The sequence below is a fragment of the Panthera leo genome, chromosome D1 (assembly GCF_018350215.1).
Source record: "Panthera leo isolate Ple1 chromosome D1, P.leo_Ple1_pat1.1, whole genome shotgun sequence".
Taxonomy (NCBI): domain Eukaryota; kingdom Metazoa; phylum Chordata; class Mammalia; order Carnivora; family Felidae; genus Panthera; species Panthera leo.
In genome coordinates this window covers 49,134,359-49,160,356 of record NC_056688.1, presented here as the reverse complement: position 1 = coordinate 49,160,356, position 25,998 = coordinate 49,134,359, and the positions used below count along the sequence as shown (strand labels likewise).

The 25,998-nt window shown below is 37.1% G+C and overlaps 1 protein-coding gene across 4 annotated transcripts; it reads left to right on the top strand.

Annotated features, from left to right (window-relative positions):
• Positions 1-1,361: 1,361 nt before the first annotated feature.
• On the top strand, positions 1,362-24,979 carry PCF11 (PCF11 cleavage and polyadenylation factor subunit). 4 transcript variants are annotated; one of them, XM_042904243.1, is made up of 16 exons: positions 1,362-1,871; positions 5,592-5,717; positions 7,636-7,824; positions 8,174-8,368; positions 9,310-10,427; positions 10,821-11,001; positions 11,108-11,591; positions 12,137-13,701; positions 15,259-15,358; positions 18,391-18,510; positions 19,020-19,122; positions 21,022-21,205; positions 21,719-21,874; positions 22,125-22,217; positions 22,730-22,765; positions 23,868-24,979. In XM_042904243.1, the coding sequence occupies exons 1-16, from the start codon at positions 1,680-1,682 to the stop codon at positions 24,081-24,083; spliced, it is 5,058 nt and encodes a 1,685-aa protein (XP_042760177.1). In that variant the 5' UTR covers positions 1,362-1,679; the 3' UTR covers positions 24,084-24,979. The 4 variants fall into 4 exon arrangements, with proteins under 4 accessions (XP_042760177.1, XP_042760179.1, XP_042760178.1 ...); XM_042904245.1 differs by having other exon boundaries at positions 1,363-1,871; positions 11,108-11,198; XM_042904244.1 differs by having other exon boundaries at positions 1,363-1,871; positions 11,108-11,198; positions 19,017-19,122.
• The last annotated feature ends 1,019 nt before the right edge of the window (positions 24,980-25,998 follow it).

Below are 25,998 nucleotides of genomic sequence, written 5' to 3'. Positions count from 1 at the left end.
CCAGACTTTACTTCTCATTCATATGTGGTAGCACGTCAAAATAGTCTCACGTCAAAATAGTCTCACGTCAAAACAATCTTGTACATTTTACGTATGTGCAGTTTACTATATGCCTCAATAAAGCTGCTTTAAAAAACTCAAAAAACCGAAGAAAAATAAGACATGAAAATGTTACTTTATATGGGACAAATAAAGGAATTCACTTAATTCTTAAGAGCGGTTTCCACTGGAGAACAAAGTATTTCTGCAGGCCCTAGTAGCCTGAGGAGGACAATCGTGAATCAAATTTTACGTAATTAATACCTTTTTTTTTTTTTTTTTAACTACATTTAGGTTACCATCTCTTCAATGAAAAAAAAAAACAAAAACAAAACACAGTCAACCCTTTTAGTTTATTGTGTTATGATGCAGCTCCAGGGCAGAACTATTTGAATGCTTTGTGTCTCGAGAGCATCACTTCCAGCCTCCAAATAGGATTTTAGAAGTCTGGGAAAAGACTCTCGCACGAAGAGACTCTCTCCTACGTGCCCCAAATAGCGTATTCTAAGGCTGTTTCGAAGTGAAGATTGAGAGAGAGGAGATATCAGGCTAGAGGCTGGGTGTGGCTTTTGAGAAACCCTTCCTAGAGATCTGAGTTGGCTCCCCAAAGATCTCCAAATCCCTACGGAAAAGCCTTTCGCACACAACTCTAAATAAAAGCCTTTTCCCGGGGATTCGACTCAAGAAAGCTGGCCTAGGTGTTTTTGTTTGTGGATGTGGGAAGCAGCGTGGAGACCACTTCCCTAGGTTCCGGGTAAATTCGGCGTCTCACTCCCTGTGTCAGTTCCAGGAGGGACAATCTGCCCCGCAGCTGGACCCGCCCAGGCTCTCGGGAGCACCTGAGTCGCCAGCGGCGAGGTGGGGTGTGGCGGGCCGAAAGCCTTCGCTCCCCTCAGCCCCCACCCCCTGGCCGCGGCCGCCAGGGCAGACGGGAGGGAGGATGATTGACGGAACCGCTCAGTGGCTAGGGGATTGCGGAGGGAGGGACGAGGGGAGGGAACGGCTGAGCTTTCTCCTTAAACTGGTTGGGTTGGGCCTCGGGAACAGGCTCCCCCAAGCCTATTGGCCTCCCTGAATGGGTTGTTATGGTAACAAATGACCGAACAGTCCCTTATGAATCAGCCAATGAGAGGGGCCGTCTTTTTCACCGCACCTCTGAACGGTAGGTGTTGCGAAAGCCCGGGTAGGGCCGGGAGAAGAAGGCGGTGCCAGGACGCCCTGCGGAAGGGCCGAAGGCGGGGCTTGTGACGTTACTGGATGAACCAATCACCCCTGGTTTTCTCAACGGCCCCGCCCTTTTACCGCACATTTCCCCTCCCCTTGCTCATTTCGCACGACGCAGCGGTTGGGAACACAGACATTTTCGGAGCTGGAGCCGCCACTGCCGCCGCCATTTTGTGTCTGTGGAGAAAGAAGCTTCTGTGGCGGCTGGAAGTGGACGGAGATCACCCTTGAGACGGCGGCGTTTCATACCCGAGGTTCCCCCTGTGTCGTCCCCTAACCCCCCTCCGCGGTCAGCATGTGGTGAAGCCGGAGCCGCGAGAGACCCGGGGAGAGGAAGAGGAGTCGGAAGGGAGGCGGGGTATCGAGAGCGGCTTCAGCTTCAGCTGCGGCGGACCTCGGAGGGGGGCCGCGGCGCAATGTCAGAGCAGACGCCGGCCGAGGCCGGTACTGCGGGGGCCCGGGAGGACGCCTGTCGGGATTATCAATCATCACTCGAAGACCTGACCTTCAATAGCAAACCGCACATCAATATGCTGACCATTCTAGCCGAGGAGAACCTGCCCTTCGCCAAGGAGATCGTCTCTCTCATCGAGGCCCAAACCGCCAAGGTTTTTATACACCCCGCAGCCTCCTATTCTTCTAATACTCCCTGATTTTAGTGTCAGCCTCATCCCAGGTCTCGCTTCCATCCAAAGGGGGACAGTGTTCCTCCTCTCCAACCCTCCACCTCCAACTCAGGCTCGGTCTCTGGCCCAGGCTTCGAGCGTGGGCCTCTCTCGGGGGGGAGGGAGTGGGGAGGATAAAGGGTGGAGTCCCACTTCCGCTTACCAACTCCCTATTTAGGCCACCGCATTGTATATCCCGACACACACGTTTTGAATAGAGCCCTTTGGGGAGGGGGGTACTTAAAAGGCAGTTTGTGGTGTGGGGAAGTAAGAGTTAAAACCATTTTAACCCCCGGGAAGGTGGGGAGTGGTGGTTCTCCCATTCCCCGCCCCCACCCCCACCCCCTTACCCTTTTGGGTAATTGTGCTCTGTGGGTTGGAAGGAGGTGAAGGGGGACCTGGGAGCGAGCTGTTGGTGGGTGGGAGTAGGGAATTGGCCCCGAGTGGAGCAGCCGCCTGTTAGGAGCCCAACATGGCGCCTGAAAAGCACATGATGCGAAAGGGAAGAGAGGAGAATCCATTCCCTGCCAGCCAGGCAGCTGCTCACACCCGTCAGCCCCGTTTTGGGGTGGGGGCGGCCAGATCGAACTTTTATTCTCCTATCGGAGGGTCTAATTTGCCCCAAAATACGGGAAATTGGGGGTTCGGGCGGGGTTCGGGTGGGGGGAGGAGATCTTATCCAACCTGTAGGTGGAGAACTGGCCCAGTGGGTAACAAGTACTTGCAGTTTTTTTTTGAAAAGTTCAGTCCCTCCTCCTCTTCCTTTTCTCTTTTTTTCCTCCCTTCCCTGATAGTGAAGACGTGCTTTTCTTCACCCCTTGAAAGAAGTGGTCCTCTGCCACCCTATATTTCCCTGTAGTCCTCCTCTTCTGTGGATTCATGTGGGAGCGATGTCATTTAAGTTACTGTTAAACTTAGTTATCATAATGAGTTTTAATAGCTTCCCAGTATTACGTTTTAAGTTATTTTTCAAGCTTGTACTATGGTTCAGTTTTTTCTAGTTGTTAGTGATTGAAATTAACAGGATGAGCCTCCTTTTAGCAGAGTGAACCCCTTTTAAAAGGCCACTTTAACAACAACCACCAATATATTGTTTAGAGGCGGTTTCTGTCTAGTGTACAACTGAGTGGTCTGACTCTTAATAAATGGTTTTGAAATGTGTGACTGGTATTATAAAATTTGTGAATAAAACATATAAAATATGTATTTGTCTTTTTTATTTACCTTTGTAAGGTGTAGAATCTGTTTCCAAGACTTATTTTTATCTACGTGGTTGTGTGTTTTAAACAAAAGTCTTTAAGTGACTTGGGTTCATTCTTTAGGTTCCATCCACTCTTTTGGGTAAATCTGTTCACAAGATACACGGTTTCAGGTGGTCCTTTCATACCTTAATTTAAAGAGGACAAAAAAGTAAAGATGTTTTGTTTTGTTTTTAAGGGCCCAACAAGTTTGTCATGCTCAGTCTGACAGCTAAAATACAAGTCTTCATTCACCTTTTCCTGTGAATGTCTGTGAAACAGCTATTGTTCTTTTTTTAAAGTATGAGACTTAAAAAGGAAGCATTCCTCATACTCAACATCCTTTTTATCGATATCACAAACATGTTGGACGTGAAAACTTAGTTTTTGCCTTGTTGAAGGCTTACCTTGACATTGAATGCCTTTTTTAAAAAACAAAACACTTGCGTTTCTTTCTTTCTTTCTTTTTTTTTTTTTTTAAAATAACATTGATTTTTAAAATCTAATTACCTAGTAGTTTGGGGATTACTAATATTCCACAGAGTCTAATATTTAGCAGTTCAGGTTGTCACTCAACAGTTTCCTTGCTGGTTTTTAATGGATCCAGAAGATCTTCGAGAAGTGAAAACTAAATGCTGACGATAGTGACCACATTAAAATTTGTATTTGTGTATGGCGACACAGAGTGGTGAAAATAGATGGACTATTTGCTGATAAAAGCTGAAATTTTTTTGGCACACGTTTCCTGGTTATTTTTGGAAAGCCAGGTTGAGGAAAAGATGTAAAAGTCACTGGGGAAATAATCAGGGTTGGGGTTGAGGGTGAGGGGAGGGATTTTCTGTCATTTGGTAGCAAACTGGCTTGGTTTTGTGTTTCTGGAGGTGAATGTTTGTGTCCTTATTCTCTAGCGTCTCGGCATTACTAAAGGATTCACACCTAATTTGACTCTTCCCATGAGGCAGTAGTAGTGAAAAAATATTACATACAGGATTCACTTGTACAATAAAAAAATTAGCCTACTGAACAGATTTTGGTTTTAAAGAGAGCCTGTCTTCATAAGTACAACAATGACTAAAATGGTATAAAACATGACATGGTAAGATAAAGACACAGCAATAAAGCATTGGACATGTTGGTACTTACTAGTATACCCACATGCAGTGGCCTTGTGAACCCTTTTATTAGGACCCTAAAAGAAATTTTTCATACAAAGTTATTCAAAGGTTTCCTTGGCCAACTTTGGTTGTAAAGGTGTTATCAGAAGCAAGAGCACTTCCACACACTTGTATGGGCAATTGGTTTTGTGAAATATGATGGCGTTGTGTACTGCAGAACTGTGAGCCTACCCTAGCTACAGATAGCTATGGGTAAGTGTTGTTCAGGGTTAAGATTCCGATACACATGGGATGGGTAAATGGGGATAATTTTTTTTTATTTTGTCTTTAAATCATGGGTGCTCCTGTGGAGTCGGAGTTAACACTTTTTATGGTGTGTCTTAATGCTCCTCAAGTCTGTGAACCTGCTGATGCTTTCTGGAAACTTGCTGTACATTCTAAAAGCCAGTGGTGGGTTAGGCATTGCAGTTGAACTGGGGGCAACATTTCTTTGCTTTGGAAAGGGCCACCTGTATCAGCATCACCACACTGGCTTTGCACAAATTTAGAAACACTGGTTTGTGCATGTCAGAGGAAAAATATTTCGACGGAGAGTCCATGCTGTGAAGAAAATCTTCAGGACAAATCCTGGTTTCCAGAGTCAAGTTCAACCTGATTTACATGACTCAGCAGCTGCTCCATCCAGTTTTTCTTGTATCAGTAACAACTTGCACCTTCCTGCATGTCCTTGTGCAAGTTTCAGAGTGTTTTTTGCCATTAACTTCATATGTGAAGTGTACTTAATTTCTTTGTTCATTGGATTATAGAAAAGTAATCCTAATGATTTTACAGGTAACAAAAGCGTCATAGAGTCTAACATATAAAATATGCCTATGAAAATTAGGGTTTCTGCCAGAAGTCTGGAAACTTTACTTCGTTGAGTCTAGGCACACTATTCTAAGTTAATGGGAGTCACAAAGCTTACACTTGGGTTACAGAAAATACCCTTTCCCCTTTTTGCTCACTTAAAACACAGGTCTTTTTACCGTATGAACCTGAAATTACATCGAGTGTTAAATGAATGTGCTAAAGATTACGGTTTGTCTTTCTGGTATTTCTGAGCTAATTTTATATGCTCAACTAAAGATCATTGTAAGAGATGACACCTTGATTGAACATTTAATTTTCATAAAGGTTAATATTAATTCGAAAGTATTTAGCGTCAACAAGAATAGAAATCTGTATTGTATGTTTGAAAACTCACTTTTAAAAGTAATTCTTTGGTGACAATTCATTATACTAAACTTCTCAGTTTCTTTTTATCACTTCAGGCTCCTTCCTCAGAGAAGCTTCCTGTTATGTACCTTATGGATTCTATCGTGAAAAACGTTGGAAGAGAGTATCTCACTGCCTTTACTAAAAATCTAGTTGCAACATTTATTTGTGTGTTTGAAAAGGTATATATGCATTTAGAAACATTTGAATTTTTTAAAAAATGTGTTCCTGATTAAATAAATACTTGTGTTTGTGTTGGGTTTTCTTGGGTGGTGAAATGTTTTATTCTCTTGGATATTTATCAAGTACCATGCTAAAGTTAGTGTTTTATGTTAGATCTTTAAAGCAGATTCTAGGGCTTTTCCATTATCCATTCAAGAATAGATGGGGTTTGCTTTTAGAATTTGTTTTGTTTTTAATTGAGTTCATTTGATTGAAGGTCTGTTCCATCACTAGAATATGGGCAAAAATATCTGAAGCTATCAATAATACTTCAAATTTCATTGTTGCAGTTTTTGGTGTTAGGATGTTGACTATTCCTATCTGAAAAAGCATAATCTTCCTGTGTGTCCCAGCCTGTGATTGGTGCCTGAAACTTTTGTGATCCCCCTCCCCCGCCCCCCGGAAATGTTTCCTGTTACTTTGTTCAAGTGTGTTTTCTGTGAATGTAATAGGTATGTGTGAATGGTGGACCAGTTAATTGCTTTAAATTATTTTGGAAATAACTTTTAATCCCCTCTTAATGTTTAGAAGAAAGGCTTGTTAGTTTCTATACCCAGAGATTGCAACTTCTTCCTTCCATAACATTGTATCTGGTAGTTTGTTTAATACAGTATTAGGCTGAGGAAGACAAGGGATTTGCTGGAGTAATCCATTCTCTTCCTGTCAGACTTGATCTTTCACACTTAGCAAAAGGACATTTATAAGTAATTTAGTTTTAAATCTTGTTACCTAACATAAAAAAAATGGTAGTTCTTATCTTTTATTAGCTGAACCTGTTGTGTTTGGAGAACTCTTACAGTTGTCAGACTTGGAGAATTGGAATTATTTTGAAAGAAATACCAGATTTTACTTGTTTGTTAGAACAGATTTTACTTGTTTGTTACTTGTTTGTTTTACTCAAGTAGTTGCTACTTGAGTAATTTTTTTCTTCTCAGTTCTTAGAAAAAAATACTGCTTGTAAGTATATGCAGAAGAAATTTGGAAAGCTGGGTTTCAAATTGTATTAAGGGGCTTGCTGATGAATAGTGTATTGTAGACCTTGGCTAAATACAGCTTACCTGAAGCTGTAGTCTAAGAAGCCAACTTTGCATTACAGGAGTTGGGAAGCTAAACCAGCTTCTTGGTTTCAGTTTCATTATGTTCAAATTTAGTTGGGTGTTTGGTAGAATATTACTGAATCTAACAGGGCATTGACCCTGCAGTTGATGAAAATGACTATAATAAATATAATTCTCTAAAGACTTGAATATAGGCCAGGCTTTATTATCCTAAAGCTAAAATTCTAATTCAGTTTTCCCAAGTACTAGATGTCTCTGCTAACTAGTTTCTGAATATCATTGTTATTGTTATTCCTGTCATAGTTAGGTAACACTGAAGCTCAACAGTGGGTAAGATACCTGTGAATTTCAATTTTTATGGTGCCTTCCATACCACAAATAACTTGTTCATAGGTGCCAACCATATTGTATTGCAGAAGATTGGTTAGGGAGACAGATTTGTCTTACAGGTTCAACTAATTTCTAGTTGTTTTACACTTTTGTCCAGAGTAAGAGTAACATAAGGAATACTATATCAAGCCCTAAAATTTGGAAACATTTTGTACTGTTAAAAATAGAATTGCTTAGTTGTTTGCTTTCATAAAGGCCAGGGGACAATGACTTTAATTTTTCTGAATTTTTTTGAAGGAGAAGTTTCTTAATTAACTTTACATTTTCAAACCAAATATACCTTTAATAAGTTATTACTGTTGTACATATTTATGAATGAGTAGTATGTTTGCTGTATTGAGTAGAACAGATATTTATATAGCTTTAATTCTTAATAATTAAAACATTCTATAGTAACTTAACAAGCCATAGAATTGTTCTGTTGTTCTAGGTGGATGAAAATACTAGAAAAAGTTTATTTAAATTACGTTCCACATGGGATGAAATATTCCCTTTGAAGAAACTTTATGCCCTGGATGTCAGAGTCAATTCGTTAGATCCTGCTTGGCCTATTAAACCTCTGCCCCCCAATGTGAATACATCTAGCATCCATGTGAATCCTAAATTTTTAAATAAATCGGTAAGTTTAATATGAATGGTATATAATACTTTATCAGATTTCAATTTACCTAAAATTTCTTGTTTGAAATCTCAAGAATACCCCGTGCTAAATTAGTTTCGTTACAAAAAAACTTTTTTTTCACTCATGTTCACAGTGCATTTAAAATACATTCTTCTTGTTGAGGTGTTACATAATATCCTTATTTCGGTTTTTAAATTTTTGGAAGATTTTTTGTGTGCTTTAAACGTGACAAGCCATTTATGATTATGGATAATATTTATTAAGAGGTCAGCTGATAATTTTTAGTTCCTCAGCTTCCTTTTTAGCCGTGAAATATATATTTTTAACACATTATTTTCTCTTCTAGCCCGAAGAGCCTTCAACACCTGGCACAGTGGTCAGTTCCCCTAGCATCTCCACTCCTCCAATTGTTCCTGATATACAGAAGAATCTTACTCAAGAACAACTAATAAGGCAGCAGTTACTGGCAAAACAAAAACAGTTGTTAGAACTTCAGCAGAAAAAGCTGGAGCTTGAGCTAGAGCAAGCTAAGGCACAACTGGTAAGTAGAGGAGATTTGGCATTTTAAATATTTTAAACCTGTCTTCAGATAGAGAAGTAATTATTTTGTATTTGAATTGTATTAGCATGTTATTTTTATTAGTGAGTGTATTCTTTTTCCACATTTATTTTGTAAATTATGGTACCTTTATTACACCAAATTTTTATTTCCTTATTGTAAAACTCACTTGAGTATAAACTATACACTAGTTTCTTTCAAGTACTTTTTTCTGTTAAATTGCTATCTTTTAAGATAACACCTTAGTTTAATTAACATTATATCATGTGGACTTAAGACCTGTCCCAAGATGGTTAGGTGTGTTGTTGTGAATGTTTTTGCGTAGTCTTTAATGTTTTATGAGCTTAGGTTTCAGGAGTAGAAATCCAGTTCCTAAAGCCTATGAAAGAAAAGCCATCACAAAATTAAGGAGGCCAGGAAGATTACATATTTCCATGCATGAGTGACCTTTTACTAAGTTATTTTACTTAGCACTTGAATTTGAGAGTGAGGAAGTACAGGAAGGCAAGATTTTATCAAGTTCATTATCAGTGACATTAGGAGGAACTAAATTTTATGACCTAAAATTTAGCTGGAATGACTCTGATTCTTGTGCACCTAGGGTGCAGTGATTTATTTGGTAATTTCTTAGTAGCAGTCTGGCTCAGAATCCTGCATAATTAGGAAGAGGGAGGATGTTTTTTTCATTCTCTTAAAGATTATATTACAAAAACCCCAAAGTAAAGGACTAGTAAGAAATAACAAGCCCCATAAGTACATGAACTTTCTCTCTTTATTTTAATCTCCACTTAAACACTAGAAGTATACAATGTAGCTGTAGTATTGAATGGATTTATTGAAAAAACATTACATTCTTTATTGTTTTCCTGACAGATAATCTGCATGTTTTATGTATTAACATGAACGTTTATTTTGTATTTCAGGCAGTTTCTCTTAGCGTTCAGCAGGAGACATCCAACTTAGGTCCTGGATCTGCACCATCCAAATTACATGTTCCACCAATTCCCCCTTTGGCTGTTAAACCTCCCCATCAAGTTCCTGTGCAACCAGAGAAAAGCCGTCCAGGTCCATCCTTACAAATTCAGGATTTGAAAGGAACTAATCGGGATCCCCGTCTTAATAGGATGAGTCAACATTCTTCGCATGGAAAAGATCAGAGTCACAGGAAAGAATTCCTAATGAACACATTGAACCAGTCTGATATTAAGACAAGTAAAACTGTACCCTCTGAAAAACTAAATTCGTCCAAGCAAGAGAAAAGCAAATCAGGTGAAAAAATAACCAAGAAAGAACTTGACCAATTAGATTCTAAATCTAAATCTAAATCTAAATCACCATCACCTTTGAAAAACAAATTATCCCACACAAAAGACTTAAAAAATCAAGAATCCGAAAGTGCAAGGGTGTCGGATATGAGCAAGAGAGATCCTAGGTTAAAAAAACATCTTCAGGATAAGACTGATAGCAAAGATGATGATGTAAAAGACAAGAGAAAAACTGCAGAAAAAAAGGACAAAGATGAGCACATGAAATCATCTGAACACAGACTCGTTGGAAGTCGAAATAAAATCATCAATGGCATCGTACAAAAGCAGGATACAATAACGGAAGAATCAGAAAAACAAGGGACAAAACCAGGGAGATCAAGTACTAGAAAGCGGTCAAGATCACGATCACCCAAGTCTCGATCACCAATTATACATTCTCCAAAGAGAAGAGATAGGCGGTCACCCAAACGAAGGCAGAGGAGTATGTCTCCAACTTCCACACCCAAAGCTGGAAAGATTCGCCAATCAGGAGTTAAGCAATCACATATGGAAGAGTTTACACTACCTTCCAGGGAAGAGCGAAATGCTAAAAGGAGTAATAAACAAGATATTCGAGATCCGAGGCGAATAAAAAAGACTGAAGAGGAACGACCACAAGAAGCTGCGAATCAGCATTCTACAAAATCCGGCACTGAACCAAAGGAGAATATAGAAAATTGGCAAAGTTCGAAGTCTACCAAAAGATGGAAATCTGGTTGGGAAGAAAATAAAAGGTAGGATGTTAACGTTTTTAATTAAGTAAAATAATAACGTATGTTTTAAAGACAGTGTTAATTTTAAAATTGGGTAATATTTATTGGATGCTGTAATTAGTGCTTTATTTTTCCTTTTATTTTTCAGTAACTGGGTGAAATACCATTAGTATTCCTATTTTACAGATAAGGAAACAAGTTTAGAAAGGTTAACTAGTCTACCTAAAGCTTCACGTCTAGGACATGCAAGAAGTAGAATTCATGTCTGATTTTCCTGACTTCAGACCTTGTGCTCTTAATCATTTAGTTAACTTTTGTAGTTACATGTATTCATTTTAACCAGATCCTTTGGAATATGGTCCTGAGTAATTGAAAAAATTTTCATGAAGTAACATCATGCTTTTGTGGTTTCAGCTTACAACAGGGTGATGAACATAGTAAATCTCCTCATCTAAGGCATAGGGAGAGCTGGTCAAGCACTAAAGGAATCTTGTCACCTCGAACCCCAAAGCAGCAGCATCGATTAAGTGTAGATGCCAATCTTCAGATTCCTAAAGAGTTAACCCTTGCAAGCAAAAGAGAATTACTTCAAAAGGTAGTTACTATGACCACATGTAGTCATTATTCTCTTTTGTCTAAGTTTTTTTGTAAGTGCTTTTTATACTTAAAATATTTGATTTCCTTTTATCACCCCTACACAGACGAGTGAACGTTTAGCATCTGGTGAAATTACACAGGATGAGTTCCTTGTTGTTGTGCATCAAATTCGACAGCTATTTCAGTATCAAGAAGGTAAACATAGATGCAATGTACGGGATAGTCCTACAGAAGAAAATAAAGGTGGATTAAAAAAGAAACCTCTCTTATCTGATGCTGAATTAACCTACTATGAACATAAAGCAAAACTGAAAAGGACACAGGTTCAGCATTCATTTCCAAGACTTGATCTCTTAGATCCTGATATTTTTGACTACCCTTTGACCGATGCCTTGTTGTCTGGAATAGAATGTGAGCCATCCAAAAGTAAACATGCAAGTAGGAATAGTGGAGCACAGTTTGACAGAAAAGAACAATTTAGTGAAAGAGCAAGACGTCTTTCTCCTATATCTGGGAGTCGTACTTATGCTGAGAATCTTTCACCCCATGAGGGCCGGAGAAGACATGACGAGCAAGTCTCTGCTAAAGGTAGAAAAAGTTAAATCAGATTATGCCTATTGAATCAGCAGTGAAGGGAAAATGAACAAGCTAAGTGGGGATGGATTTCTGTGACTGTTCAGACTACCTTTTGTTTATTTTGTTTCATTTTTTCCCCTCAAAGGGAAGGGAAGGGAGCTAATGCTTAAGGCCACCCTATGTGTTAGGTACTTGACTTAGGTTCTTTATATATGTAATCTGATTTAATCCTCACAATAACCCAATTAAATATATTTTATCTCATTTTACAGATAGGAAGCAAGACCAGAGAGGTTAAATAACTTGCTCTCAAAGTCAAATAATTAGTTGACAAAATGGGGATTTTTTTTTTTTTTTTTTTTTTAAACCCAGGTGTGTCTGACTGTAGAGGGCATCCTCTTTCTTGCTGCTTGATATGCTGTCTTTTCCTTCCCCTCTAATAAAGTGAGATAGTTTTGGATATTTTTGGCTAAACATTTACATGAAAATAAAAAGAATTAAGATAATTTAATAAAAATTCAGATTCAGGGAAAATAACATCTTTTTCTTTTTAAAAGGTGTACGAGAAGAGCAGAGGTCACCATTCAATGATCGTTTTCCACTTAAGCGACCTAGATACGAAGATTCAGATAAACCATTTGTAGATAGCCCAGCATCAAGATTTGCCGGCCTCGATACAAATCAGCGACTTACAGCTTTAGCTGAAGACAGACCATTATTTGATGGACCTAGTAGGCCATCAGTAACAAGAGATGGCCCAACCAAGATGATTTTTGAAGGACCTAATAAATTAAGCCCTAGAATTGATGGACCTCCTACACCAGGTTCTCTTCGGTTTGATGGGTCACCAGGACAAATGGGGGGAGGTGGCCCTTTGAGATTTGAAGGACCACAAGGTCAGCTAGGAGGTGGGTGTCCTTTGAGATTTGAAGGTCCTCCAGGACCAGTTGGGACGCCTCTGCGGTTTGAGGGGCCGATTGGTCAGGCAGGAGGAGGTGGTTTTCGGTTTGAAGGTTCCCCTGGTCTGAGGTTTGAGGGATCTGCAGGTGGTTTGCGATTTGAGGGACCAGGGGGCCAGCCTGTGGGTGGTCTCAGGTTTGAGGGACATCGGGGTCAACCTGTGGGTGGTCTACGGTTTGAGGGACCTCATGGTCAGCCTGTGGGTGGACTTAGATTTGATAATCCCCGAGGTCAGCCTGTAGGTGGACTTAGATTTGAAGGGGGTCATGGTCCATCAGGGGCTGCAATTAGGTTTGATGGACCGCATGGTCAGCCAGCAGGTGGGATCAGATTTGAGGGCCCTTTGCTACAGCAGGGAGTTGGAATGAGGTTTGAGGGTCCCCATGGTCAGTCAGTAGCTGGTTTGAGGTTTGAAGGACAACATAATCAACTTGGTGGGAACCTTAGGTTTGAGGGTCCACATGGTCAGCCAGGGGTTGGGATCAGGTTTGAAGGACCGTTAGTCCAACAAGGAGGTGGAATGAGGTTTGAGGGTCCTTCTGTGCCAGGAGGTGGCTTGAGAATTGAAGGGCCTCTAGGTCAAGGTGGTCCAAGATTTGAAGGTTGTCATGCTTTAAGGTTTGATGGGCAGCCAGGTCAGCCATCACTCTTGCCAAGATTTGATGGATTACATGGGCAGCCAGGTCCTAGATTTGAAAGAACTGGTCAGCCAGGCCCACAGAGATTTGATGGACCACCTGGACAGCAGGTTCAACCAAGATTTGATGGTGTACCTCAAAGATTTGATGGCCCACAACACCAGCAAGCATCAAGGTTTGATATTCCTCTTGGTCTTCAAAGCACACGATTTGACAATCATCCTTCACAAAGGCTTGAATCAGTATCTTTCAATCAGTCTGGTCCATATAATGATCCACCTGGCAATGCTTTTAATGCCCCATCCCAAGGACTACAGTTCCAAAGACATGAACAAATGTTTGATTCACCTCAAGGACCAAATTTTAATGGACCACATGGCCCTGGAAACCAGAGTTTCTCGAATCCCCTTAACAGAGCTTCTGGACACTATTTTGATGAAAAGAATCTCCAGAGTTCCCAATTTGGAAACTTTGGCAATTTACCTGCTCCAATAACAGTAGGAAATATTCAGGCGTCTCAACAGGTAAGTCTGTTGTTACTCTAAAATGATGTTCTTTACAGATGTGGACCATTTTAATGTTTCTAGGGTTTGAAGATTTTTAGGAGATAATTTATTCTGTAGATTGACAGTTTGTAAGGTACTCTAGAAGTCCACATGCTAGGCAAGTGGGATGAGAGTCTTGAGCCTTAAATTTGCAATTTAAATCCAAAATTGATTTTAGCTCTCCCAGGATCTGTAGAAATCTCTCTCTGTCTCTGTCTCTCTCTCTGTCTCTCTCTCTCTCTCTCTCTCTCTCTCTCTCTCACACACACACACACACACACACACACACACACGCACACACAGTGTTTGTTTTTTAATGGACTTTATTGTTTTAGAATAGTTTTAGGTTTACAGCAAAGTTGAGCTGTGAAATACAGAGATTTCCCATATTACCCCTTACACATGCATAGCCTCCCCATTATGTTTTTTCCTTTTTGGTTTCAAAGCTAGTAAAGTATTACACAATTGTGAGTTTGTTTCATAGACTTGTGCTACATTGTAGAACTGTGGAGCCCTTAAAGTTATAGGGAGCTGGATTTTTAGACTTTTAAGAACTTCCTTAACCTGAGTTAAATAAAATCAAACTGCCCATGCTTTTACAGCCTTTCTTTTTCTTTTCTTCCTACTTTTCACCACCTTTCCAGTGATTCCAGTTGAATACAGTTGTGTGATATTAATGTAAACACAGGAAACTTGTGACATGTCTCCCAAATACATTCAGTGCATCACCTCAACTTGTACAATCATCTGTTGGTATTCTTTTGCTTTTGTTCTGCATATATTTTAAAACGCATATTGAAATAATTATAAAGCAGTGTGCTTACATTGTGTGATTAATGACTACTTTGCTTGCCTGCTGAAATTCTCCTGGGCTAAATTCACTTTTTTTCTAGGCACTGACATTTTCTTACTAGGACAGATTCATTTTATAGTAGTAATGTCTCATGGAAGAAAATGTAAAACAAAAAGATTTTAAAATGTGTTATAAGCATTATTGATAGCAAGCAGTCTGTACAGTAGTTGTTTGTCTTTTACAGTCTACTTTGCAACCCAAAGTATGATGTTCAAGCAGGATGATCAAAAAAGAGTTAAGAGATTGCTGATTAAAGCAGGCTTTTCATATCTGTGGGAAGGAGTCTGGTCAGCAGTTCTGGCCTCAGCTTTGCTGACAGCTAGCCATTATGATTGTGTACAGGTCATATCTCTAGATATCAGTTCTATTTGTAAAATAAGGGAAAGCATCAGCAAGGTAAAATGATTTGTTTAAGGTCACACAGACTGTTGGCTATCTTATGTTTGCATGGTATCTTAAACTTCTCGTATATCTTATAACCCATGAAACAGGTAAGGGAGTATTGTTTCATTTTTGTAGAAAGTCTAGAAATGAAGTGATCCAGTTAAGTTACACTTGTACATTTTTATTGTAGAAACCAGACCTTATGATATCTGTCGGTATTTTTATATGATCAGAATGTTAAAGTTTTAGTTAAAATACAGAAAGGATGTTCTTTTTTAAAACCAAGGTTTCTCTTAAAGGTTCTTACTGGTGTTGCTCAGCCAGTAGCATTTGGCCAAGGACAACAATTTTTACCAGTTCATCCACAAAATCCTGGAGCATTTGTTCAGAATCCTTCAGGTATGTGCTTTCTGAACTTAGCGTTTTTTCAAAAAACAAATATTGTTTTGTTGAGTAGCTAGTTTTGTCAGTTTTAGGAAATGACAATTTTGAGAGGGGATATGCAGTTTAGAGAAATTTAATCTGGCTGGAAATTTGTGTTCCCTTTTTGAGTTTGTTTCCACTGTTTATGTGTATTCACTTGGATCCTGTTTATAGCTAGACATGGTCAGCCAGGGTTTTGTAGACCATAAAAAAGAAAGAAACCTGTGGAGGGTGGAGTAAAGGGTGATGTTTGTGTTGAGGTAAAATGAAATAAATGACAAACCTCAGAAATCTCAGTTATTTGATATTTTGAGTTTTTGTTTTGTGTATATGTGATGATCCAGCAAACACGAAGTGAATACTAGGGACTTTGCTTTATGAAGTTGATTCATTCATATGTCTTTATGGGCACTCAAATAATAATTGTACACAACATGTTAAAAAAGTAGAAATAGGGTGCCTGGCTGGTTTAGTTGGTAGAGCATGTGACCCTTGATCTTGGGGTTGTGAGTTCAAGCCCTGGGTTGGGTGTAGAGCCTTCTTAAAAAAAACAAAAAAGTAGAAAAACCTGAGTCCCTAGCCAGGTCCCCTGAGAAGCTCTTGTTACTGTGAGATGAGGCATAACAGTATTGTTATGGATACAGTAACTGTATTGGATATGAGAGCTTTAAAAGCGATTTTTAGTTTTGGGGTGTCTGGGTGTCTTAGTTAAGCATCTGACTCTTGGTTTTGGCTCAGGTCATGAGTTTGAGCACTCCATCAGGCTCCATGCTGCAGAGCCTGCTTGGGATTCTCTACCTCTCCATCTCCCTCTGCCCCTCTCCTGCTTGTTCTCTCGCTTTGCTTTCTCTCTCTCTCTCCTCTCAAAATAAATGGAAAAAAAAAGTGAATTTTAAATTTAATTTTAAAACAATGGGAAGTTTATAAATTATGGTATTTTATAAAATAACTGCAAAGCTTTAGTGTATTGAGAAGTAGCCCAACCAAATTGTAGTGGTACTTGCTTTATTTTTTTAATTATTAAAATAGGCACTTTCAGAAACATGCTGTAGCGTGGCACTATTTAGTTTACAAATTTAGGGAGTTTTCCAAAACTTTGGAAGTAACTATGGAAAGCCTAGTCAGTCAAGTTCTAGTTTATGCTTTAGTTCTTAAATTGTGTCATCACAAGTATTTCATGTAATTAATTTGAAAAACACTTTGTGTTTTTAGTTCCTAGATTGACAATTAGGATAAATTAATATTTTTAAAATGTTTTTTTGTTGTCACCGTATTGAAAAGGGAAGAAAGAACTGGGATCTAAAGTCAGAAGACCAGTGTTAGAAGCTATACTTTACTACTTTATAGGTAGGCAGGGTATAAGCAAATATCCTCTCCGGGATTCAGTTGCTTCCTCTTGACAGACAATAAAGTCAGTATTTGCTTGGGAAGTTTGTTTTTTAAGAGTCAAATAAGGTAGTATATGCAAAAGTGCTTTGTAACATGTGCTGTATTAACGTATTCTTTTTAGAACTCAGTTTTTTTTTTGTTGAGTAGAGGATTTGTTATGTTGGGGTGAGTAGCATGAGATAGTGTGCAAAAACTGCAAATTTTCTTTTTGTTTTTACAACCTTGGGGTGCATGTGTATACACACAGGGGATAGCAATGTCACAGAGGAAATCACATCTTTTTCCTCTAGGTTGGAGGAATTGAGTGAGATGTTAAGTATGCCTTACTTCAGGTTCTGCTCACTCCTACTAAAGAGGTGTGAAAAGCATCCAGTGTTCTATATTCAGCTTCTCTTAAGGTTTCTTCTTGAAAATGAAAGTAAAAACACCTCCTAGTAGTAAATATTTAAACATATTGATCATTTGCTGTATGCTAGGTATTGTTCTAGGATGACTCTTCTTTACCTATAAAACTGAGGCACAGATATGCAACTTGGTTATGTCACACAACTAGAAAATGGAATTTCCAGTTAGAATCCCAGGAGTCTGTTTCCATAGTTCATGCCCTTGATCACTCAACTCAGCTGCTCACAGACTTGTGAATAGCTGGTTACAACTCTGAAACATAAATAGCTAATCCCAGTGAAATGTAAATGTTAAACTAGGGTGTGAAATGGTGTTGTAATTGACTGTTGAGGTTAATTTATTCATTCATGTATTCAGACATTTCAACAAATATTAATTAGCCCGCAATGTACAACGGACTGTGCTAAGGGTACAGTATACAGTGGTTAAGAGCAGGGATTATGTATATTGTGGATGCAAACTGAATTTCTGTCATGAAGAGAAATTTTTAGTAGTTCAGAACTTTTTTCTAGAGGTGTAGTGAGATGCATAATAGATAATAGTGATATACAAATACATTAAAATACTGTGTTTACAGTTGATTTAAAGAATAGTAATTGGGGCGCGTGGGTGGCTTAGTCGGTTAAGTGTCCGACTTTTGATTCTGGCTCAGGTCATGATATCCTGTCGTGGGTTTAGCCCTGCTCAATAAAGTATTTATAAAGTACTTATAAAGTTTCATAAAGTATCAGTGTTTTCAGTGTTAACTTTTAATATTTGTCCTAGAATATATTTTTAAGAGATGAGGACTTGCTGACCTAAATGAAAAGTTCACTTTAGGAGCTTCTGTGATAATTACACTCATCCTGAAGAAGATTTTTTTCAAATTTATTTTTATTTTTTTATTTTCTTTAATGTTTATTTTTGAGAGAGAGAGAAAGAGAGCGTGCACACGCGCCGCGTGAGCGAGCATGAGTGGGGGAGGGGCAGGGAGAGAGGGAGACACAGAACCTGAAGCAGGCTCCAGGCTCTGAGCTGTCAGCACAGAGCCTTACAAGGGACTCAAACTCACTGACCGGACCTGAGCTGAAGTCAGACGCTTAACCGACTGAGCCACCCATGCATTCCCCAAATTTATTATTGATAGGGCATCTTGAAGAAAACTTTGAAAAATGCATAGTATGATTTACATCTTTGAGTTCTACTTTCATTTTAAGAGTGCTATTTTTTTAAAGGAGCCCTTCCAAAGGCATATCCTGATAATCATCTCAGTCAGGTGGATGTAAATGAATTATTTTCAAAACTGCTAAAAACAGGAATTCTCAAATTGTCCCAGCCTGATTCAGCTACAACACGTGAGTATGGTTCTTCTATACTGCATGTACACAAAACTTTATTAAGTTTTAAAGGTGTATGTATGATTTGCTATAATGTTATAAGTTATGATAAAAGTCATTAAAATTTTGAATTTTTAATTTTTTTCTGGAAATCAAATATAATTGGCTTATAATGAAATACTTTAAAAATTTTCTAAGATGGTACTAGTAACTTTATAGTGGACATTGTTTCATTTAACGTTCCTGCAAATGCCATGTGCAGACTTTTTACTAGTTATTTTATATTGATTTAGTTTTTAAAAATAATTTGCATATTGATGAAATAAAATTTCATGAAAATTGACTTTGAAGAAATCAGACTTAATTTCAGTTATCAAAACAAAGAATTGTATTTGTTTCCTTGGTCAGTAAATACAGTGAATAGACAAGATGGGGTTCTCTGTATGTTTATGACACTTTAGTATTCCTCTATAATGAATGCTTAGAGAACGGTATTGAGAAGTTTGTTTTTTTTTCAATTGAAGAAGTAAATGAAGTTGCTGCTCAGCCTGCCCCTGAAGAGGAGGAAGATCAAAATGAAGATCAAGATGTTCCAGATCTTACCAATTTTACAATTGAAGAACTGAAACAGTATGTAATCTAATTTTCTTTCTAATTTTCCAAGATAAATGGGACAATGACTTTAATTAAACAGTGGATGTTATTATTAGTGCTATTCATTTTACCCCTCTTTCAAGTGTTTATAAAATTTAGGAAGCATGTTTTCTTTTTCTTTAATGTAGTGAAATATACATAACATAAACTTCAAGAAGCCTTTATGTTTTTAAATTTCGTTTTAAAATATGTCTGCTGCACAAGTATTTAGGCCAAGAGACCATCCCCAAATTTCAATTTTTTAATATCTGTATTTGGTATAGGAAATATAATCATCAGGTATTAATCATCATGTATTCCTTTTATCTCCATTTCTCTTAATCATTATTTTTTCTGTATTTGATATTCTTGTGCTTTTGAAGATAGGAAAATGAGATTTTTATAGTCTAGTATTTAAGAACTTAAAAAAAAAATCTATTTTCATTTCATAAGTAATGCATATTCAGTGTAGGAAGTTAGAAAATTCCTACATGCTCTGTAGAGCATGTGACTCTTGATCTCAGGGTTGTGAGTTTAAGCCCCATGTTGGGCATGGAGCCTACTTAAAAAAAAAAAATTAAGGAAAAAAAAAGAAAATTAGAAAATTCAGTTAAATCAAGAAAATAAATTTAACCTACAATTCCAACTTTACTGATAACCACTCTTTTAACATTTGGTGCATATTTTTTCCTAATATTCTATTTGTGTGTATTACTCCTATAAAAAAAGTTAAAGGTGCTTTATGGACTTATTATATCCTTATGAATACTTCATAAAAATATAGACACCTAATGGATTACACCTTTTAAAACTCAATTTTTTTTAACTGTAATTCATGGAATTAAAGCTTTATAATGAAAGTCTTCTAATAAAGGCTTATAATAAAAGATAGTATCCCTTTTTCCTGGCATTACTCTTTACCCAGAAGCATTAAAAATAATTGTTTTTAAGTTTATTTATTTATTTTGAAAGAGAGAGAGGGAGTGTGAGTGGGGAGTGGCAGAGAGAGAATCCCAAGCAGGCTCTACCCTGTCAGCACAGAGCTGGATGCGGGTCTGGCTCTCAACGAACCCTGAGATCATGACCTGAGCCAATATCAAGAGTCAGATGCTTAACTGAACCATCCAATACCCCCACCCAGACACTTTTTTTAAAACCATTTTTAACCTTTAGTTATGGTTCCTTGCATTTCTCTATTTCTTAAAAGATACATATTTTCTTGATTTCTTGATTTATCACATTTAGACAATCTTTTGATTTCCTGAAAATGAAGATTTAGCCAGCTCTTTTACTGTCCTACCAACTCTTCCCCATATAGTTATAAAACCATTTTTATTAAATCATTATTTAGTATTAACAGTTCATAACTGCCCTATTTATTCAGTTAGTTGGTCTGTATACCTATTTCTTTCCAAATAGGAAGCTCAGAATTGTAAGAACTGATGGTGACCTCAGTTTACCATGAGTCTAATTTTTCTTTTTAGTTATGTATACTATTATTATTTCTTTTGTACTACTTTCACCATTCTTTAGATGAGGGTGGGGTAGTTGAGTCATTCAGAACTCCAAAGATCTGAAGAGGTGAAATCCATTTGTTCTGCCATACCCATCTGCCATGTCCACCTTGATGTTGACACTGATCTAAGAGCAGGCCAACTATTGGCTTATTAGTTAGCAGATGATCATTCCATTTTTAGCTAGAAAGGAAATAACTGGGCCAGGCCTATCAATAAGAGGATAGACTCCATGTTCTAAAATTCACCAAAGTTAATTTAAAGAGGGTCAGTGACATGATATTAGAGAACAATATTGATCTTAGGGTATTGTTTCAGCCAGCTTTTGGCCATTTTTCCATATTATCAGAACTAAAGATGATTTCTTTGTTTTTCAAAATAGACGTTATGATAGCGTTATAAATCGACTGTACACTGGTATTCAGTGTTACTCTTGTGGAATGAGGTTTACAACATCACAGACAGATGTATATGCAGACCACTTGGACTGGCATTATCGGCAAAACAGAACTGAAAAAGATGTTAGCAGAAAAGTCACTCATAGACGTTGGTACTACAGTTTAACAGTAAGTAATCAGTATACCTCTAAACCATCTTTTAACCCTTAAATCTTATCATTCTAAAGAGTGTTATAGTTTAAATAATTGCTGGGAGCTATCTCATCAATTTTCTGAATAGAATTTGATCCCTAGAATATAAAACGTTTTTAAAATAAATTTGAAGAGTATGTATTTGCTTTTTGTTGAGATAAGAGTAGGACATAAGTTTCTACTAGCTGTAAAATTCCAATTTCCTATGACATTTTTTTTGTCAAAAATTTTATGTGAAATTTATCTTGTTTAAATTAGTAGTTGTAACTCTAGAGGTAATGGAAAATGAACATTAAGAACTTAACTGTTCAGTAGTTGCTTTGTATTGTCTCTAAGTTGTGGGGTTCATAGAGAAAGTATAATTTTAAATAATATTAAAGCATATTATAGGTAAATGTACCCTTATCTTTCAATGCTATTATATTGAAGATAAGCAGTAAAAGTTTAGAAACAAATGAAAATATTCCTTTTAAATCAACTTGTTTTAAGGACTGGATAGAATTTGAGGAAATAGCTGATTTGGAAGAACGTGCAAAGAGCCAGTTTTTTGAAAAGGTGCATGAAGAAGTTGTGCTCAAAACTCAGGAGGCTGCAAAAGAAAAGGAGTTCCAAAGTGTACCTGCTGGACCAGCTGGAGCCGTTGAGGTAAGAAAAGAATATTAAATTTTCTACCTCTGGTCATCCCTGACTTCCTTATCAGTGACCAACAACAGCAAAATAAATGTTAACTATTTTTGCATGGAAGAATGCAAAATCCTTAGAACTTATTTTGTATTTATATATTGAACTTCCAGATAGCACGTAAGTTTTCTTCCACTTAATAAAATGTTTATATGTTTTTACCTAAGGTGATTGAATATGTTCTGTAAATTTCATTTTTATCATTCTATTTTAGAGTTGTGAAATCTGTCAAGAACAATTTGAACAATACTGGGATGAAGAAGAGGAGGAATGGCATTTAAAAAATGCTATTAGAGTAGATGGAAAGGTAATTTTCAATTCTTTATAAGTGTTAAGATTAGATTTTTTTTGTAGGGGCTAGCTCACCAGTTGGAAAGAAAAATTTTTGTTTTTTGATTCTTATAAAAAAGGTATAGAGTGTTTGAGTTGGAAGTTATTTTAGCAGTCAATTGGTTCTATACTCATTTTATATAAGAAGTTGCAGAATTAGTTAACGATAAACCCAGAGTAGATCTGAATCTAGTCAGTCTTCTTTTTACCTAAACCACATCATTTTAATTCTGAATTTATAATTCATCATAAAAAAACTGTTACTATCTTAAAAGTATACCATGTTATCTACTTAAATGTATAAAGCAAGATTACAGAGAAACTGGATGAAATTTTTGTTTTATCCACATATGTGACTGAGTGATTTTTGCCACCTTTCTAAGATAGCTATTTTTTGGTGTAAATTGAAAAAGAAAATCCTATCAGAATAGTCTATTGGAAATGAACACACATGTGAATACCTACTTACTGTTTTTCTTTTTGCTTCAGATTTATCATCCATCATGTTACGAAGATTATCAAAATGTAAGTTCTTTTTGATTACTGTTTTTTCTCATGTACATTAATAAAGTCTATTTTCAGTTATTTTTTTTGCATCAGAGCAATATTTAACTTTATTGAGCTGTTTTGTGTTTTGATGTAGCATTTAGGTTGTTCACTAAATATTGGTGCTAGATTGATAGGATCTGATTTAGATTTTGAAATTTCTGTATTCCTTGCATTCTATTCATTTGAGTCTTGATGTTTTTTACTAAAACAGTAGGCCCAGAGAAATGTGAGGGAAACTGAAGAGGAGGATCATAATGTGAACAGATTTCTAGAGTTATGGGTAGTGTTTACGGCCCTTTTTTTTTTTTTAAACTTAGCATATTATAGCATAGGAATAATTTTAAAGTGATCACATGTGAAATCTGAAAGACCTGTCTTGACTTCAGAAGTTCAAATTTTCATATTTGAGAGTAACCATTTCTTAAAACCAAACAATAAACACTAACTGGTTCAAGAGGGAGTTTGAGGGGCACGTGTGTGGCTCAGTCAGTTAAGCGTCAGACTCTTGATTTTGGCTCAGGTAATCTTGCAGTTCATAGGTTTGAGCCCCACTTCAGGCTCTGTGCTGCCAGTGCGGAGTCTGCTTGGGAAATTCTCTCTTCTTCTCTCAGCCCCTCCCCTGCTTATTCTCTCTCAAAACAAATAAACTTAAAAAAAAACTAAAAAAATAAATAAAAATTAAAAAGGCAGTTTGGAAGATACATTTAGGTCATCAAAACAGAGTAGACATTCTAGGACATTTGATGGTTTGTGAGGTCAGAGTATTTGAAATTACGATAGTCAGAATTCCATAGTATATGTAGGGGTTACTATCTCTGTGGGGTTAAATATAGAAGTATATCTAATCAACTTCTTTTGGCCTGACAGTGGTTACTGCTTTTCTTAGCTCAGATCACTGCTGAGGATGTATTAAATGCTCAGTATATTTATTTGCCTGCTTTTATAATGTTGTATGGGGAAGCAGGTATTATTTATTTGTTATGTGTATGTTTCTTTTTCCACACAAAGGTCTTATAAATAAAACTAATGTGGTACTTTTGAACTTGAATTAGAACTCACAGGGCTTTTCATTTTGTAGACATCTTCATTTGATTGTACACCATCTCCCAGCAAGACACCAGTTGAAAACCCTTTGAACATTATGTTGAACATTGTCAAAAATGAATTGCAGGAACCCTGTGAAAGTCCCAAAGTTAAGGAAGAACGAATTGATACCCCACCAGCTTGTACAGAGGAAAGCATAGCAACACCCACTGAAATTAAAACAGAAAGTGATACAGTCGAGTCAGTTTAAATAAAATGAGAAAGGTATGTTTTTCTTTTTAAAAAAAAGCTGCTGTTGGATCTAGAAGGTGAAGAATTTTTTATGTATATATAGACATATATCTATATAAATTGTCTAGCTGAGGCAGGGCCTTCAGCTATCATTTGGTTAATAAATACATTTTAGTATTTGCATTTCCTACTGCCTGCACAGTTTCAGGTGCTTGTTGTGTGAAAGTTCTGTAGATGTGTGCAAATTTAACAAAATGAAATTGTATGTGTAAAAATGTACGATTTTCACTTGTGAAACTGTAAATTATAAATAAAAAATATTTTTGCTATCCATGGAGTGTAATATTTATGCACACCATCAAATAAAGACAGTGTTTCTGTACTTTTTATTGGGTGAAAATGGAATTAAACAGCAACCTCAACATAAAAGATTTTTTTTTTCTAGTAGCTTCACATGATTAAAGAAGCAAATTCTGGTTAGTTTTATCCTTCAAATGAGGGTTGTGAGAGAGCACTGCAGGACTTTTCTTAAATAGAAAAGCCAGACTTGAAAAATTTTTTAAACCGAAATAGGACTTTGCATATATATCTCTCCAGCTATAGAGAACCATCCAGATGTCCATTTTTGAAAAGTATCTAATGAAGCAACTTTTATTGAACTTGGACACTGATACCATCAAGCGATTAACAAATATATTTAAGTACTAAAGGTGATTTTTTTTTAAGTGACATTTTTCAAATTTGTCAAACAATTTAATGCAGATGAACATATTTCTATTTTAAGTTACAGGGGAATCTGTAAGAATGTTCATTTGAAACATGGTTAACCTTTTTCCTTTGTTGGTTTTGACTGAATTAGATGGATACCATGAGATGTTAATATTCATACATGTAATAAATAGAATGATGAAGAAACTTCAAGTTTGTATCTTTTTATTTCTTCAATGGCTTTAGAATGGCTTCTTTTTCTTACGTCTTGTTCATCACTCTGTTCTTTAAAACCTGAGCATGGCACCTGCTATATATAAGGCAGGATCTCTGAGATGCAAGATTAATCTTTCCTGTCATCTATTGGAGATGGGCATACAAAACAGTGAAAGTCAGTTTGTTGAGCACTTGCTATGTGGTAGGCATTGGCAAACTTTTTACATATATTTTCTGTGGTATTTACAGATACTACTACATAGCAGAGTGTGTCCCCCAGTATACAGATTGAGTCACTAAAAACAGTTGAACAAGAATGTAGATCTGGCTTTACTTCATTTTACTGCGATTACTACTTCATTTCTGCAATTAAAAAAATAAGTAGGTACACTAAACTACCTGGAAGTTGGTTAAGGAAGACTTAAAGGTGGTGGTATTTGAGTCTTGGAGGATAACTAGGAGTCCACATATCTATGGAGAATGAACAGCAAACTTAAAATCTTGAAAACACGTGTTTTCAAATGTTTATGTGGTTAAAACCCAACAACTTTGAAAATTATGAAGTCTTCTTTGTCATGCTTAGTTGTATTACACTGGGGAGCATGGGAGCCACTAGAAATTGTAAACAGACCCTATCTGCATGTTTTTCTTTTTTTTTTAAGATGAAAGTGAATACAAGAGATTGTCAAATGCTATTATAGAGAGGTTCAGTCAGAAAACTTAGGTGTCCAGTGGATTTGAGAGGTAACATATTTGTGATAGCTGAACTTAGGAATATACATGAACACTGTCATGGAAGAAAGGCTGGGGTCTGCATCCAAAAACATAGGCAAAATTTTCTGTTGTACCTTCCTTTGGGGAGACCATAACTTTTATCAAAGGCTTAAAGGTATGACAATCAAAAGAAAGGTGACATTCAAACCTACCAGTGTACCAAAAGTATCCATACCAAGGAAGAAGGTCAAGGACAGGTCCCTGGGGAGCAAACATTTAGACTCCTAGGTGGGAAG

What these genes read in the sequence shown, in the direction of transcription:
- PCF11 (XM_042904242.1), top strand. Translation starts at nt 1,680, where the DNA reads ATGTCAGAGCAGACGCCGGCCGAGGCCGGTACTGCGGGGGCCCGGGAG. An exon ending in GTTGGTACTACAGTTTAACA is followed by an intron (nt 21,206 to 21,718) that starts GTAAGTAATCAG and finishes ACTTGTTTTAAG; the next exon opens with GACTGGATAGAATTTGAGGA. An exon ending in GTTACGAAGATTATCAAAAT is followed by an intron (nt 22,766 to 23,867) that starts GTAAGTTCTTTT and finishes TTCATTTTGTAG; the next exon opens with ACATCTTCATTTGATTGTAC.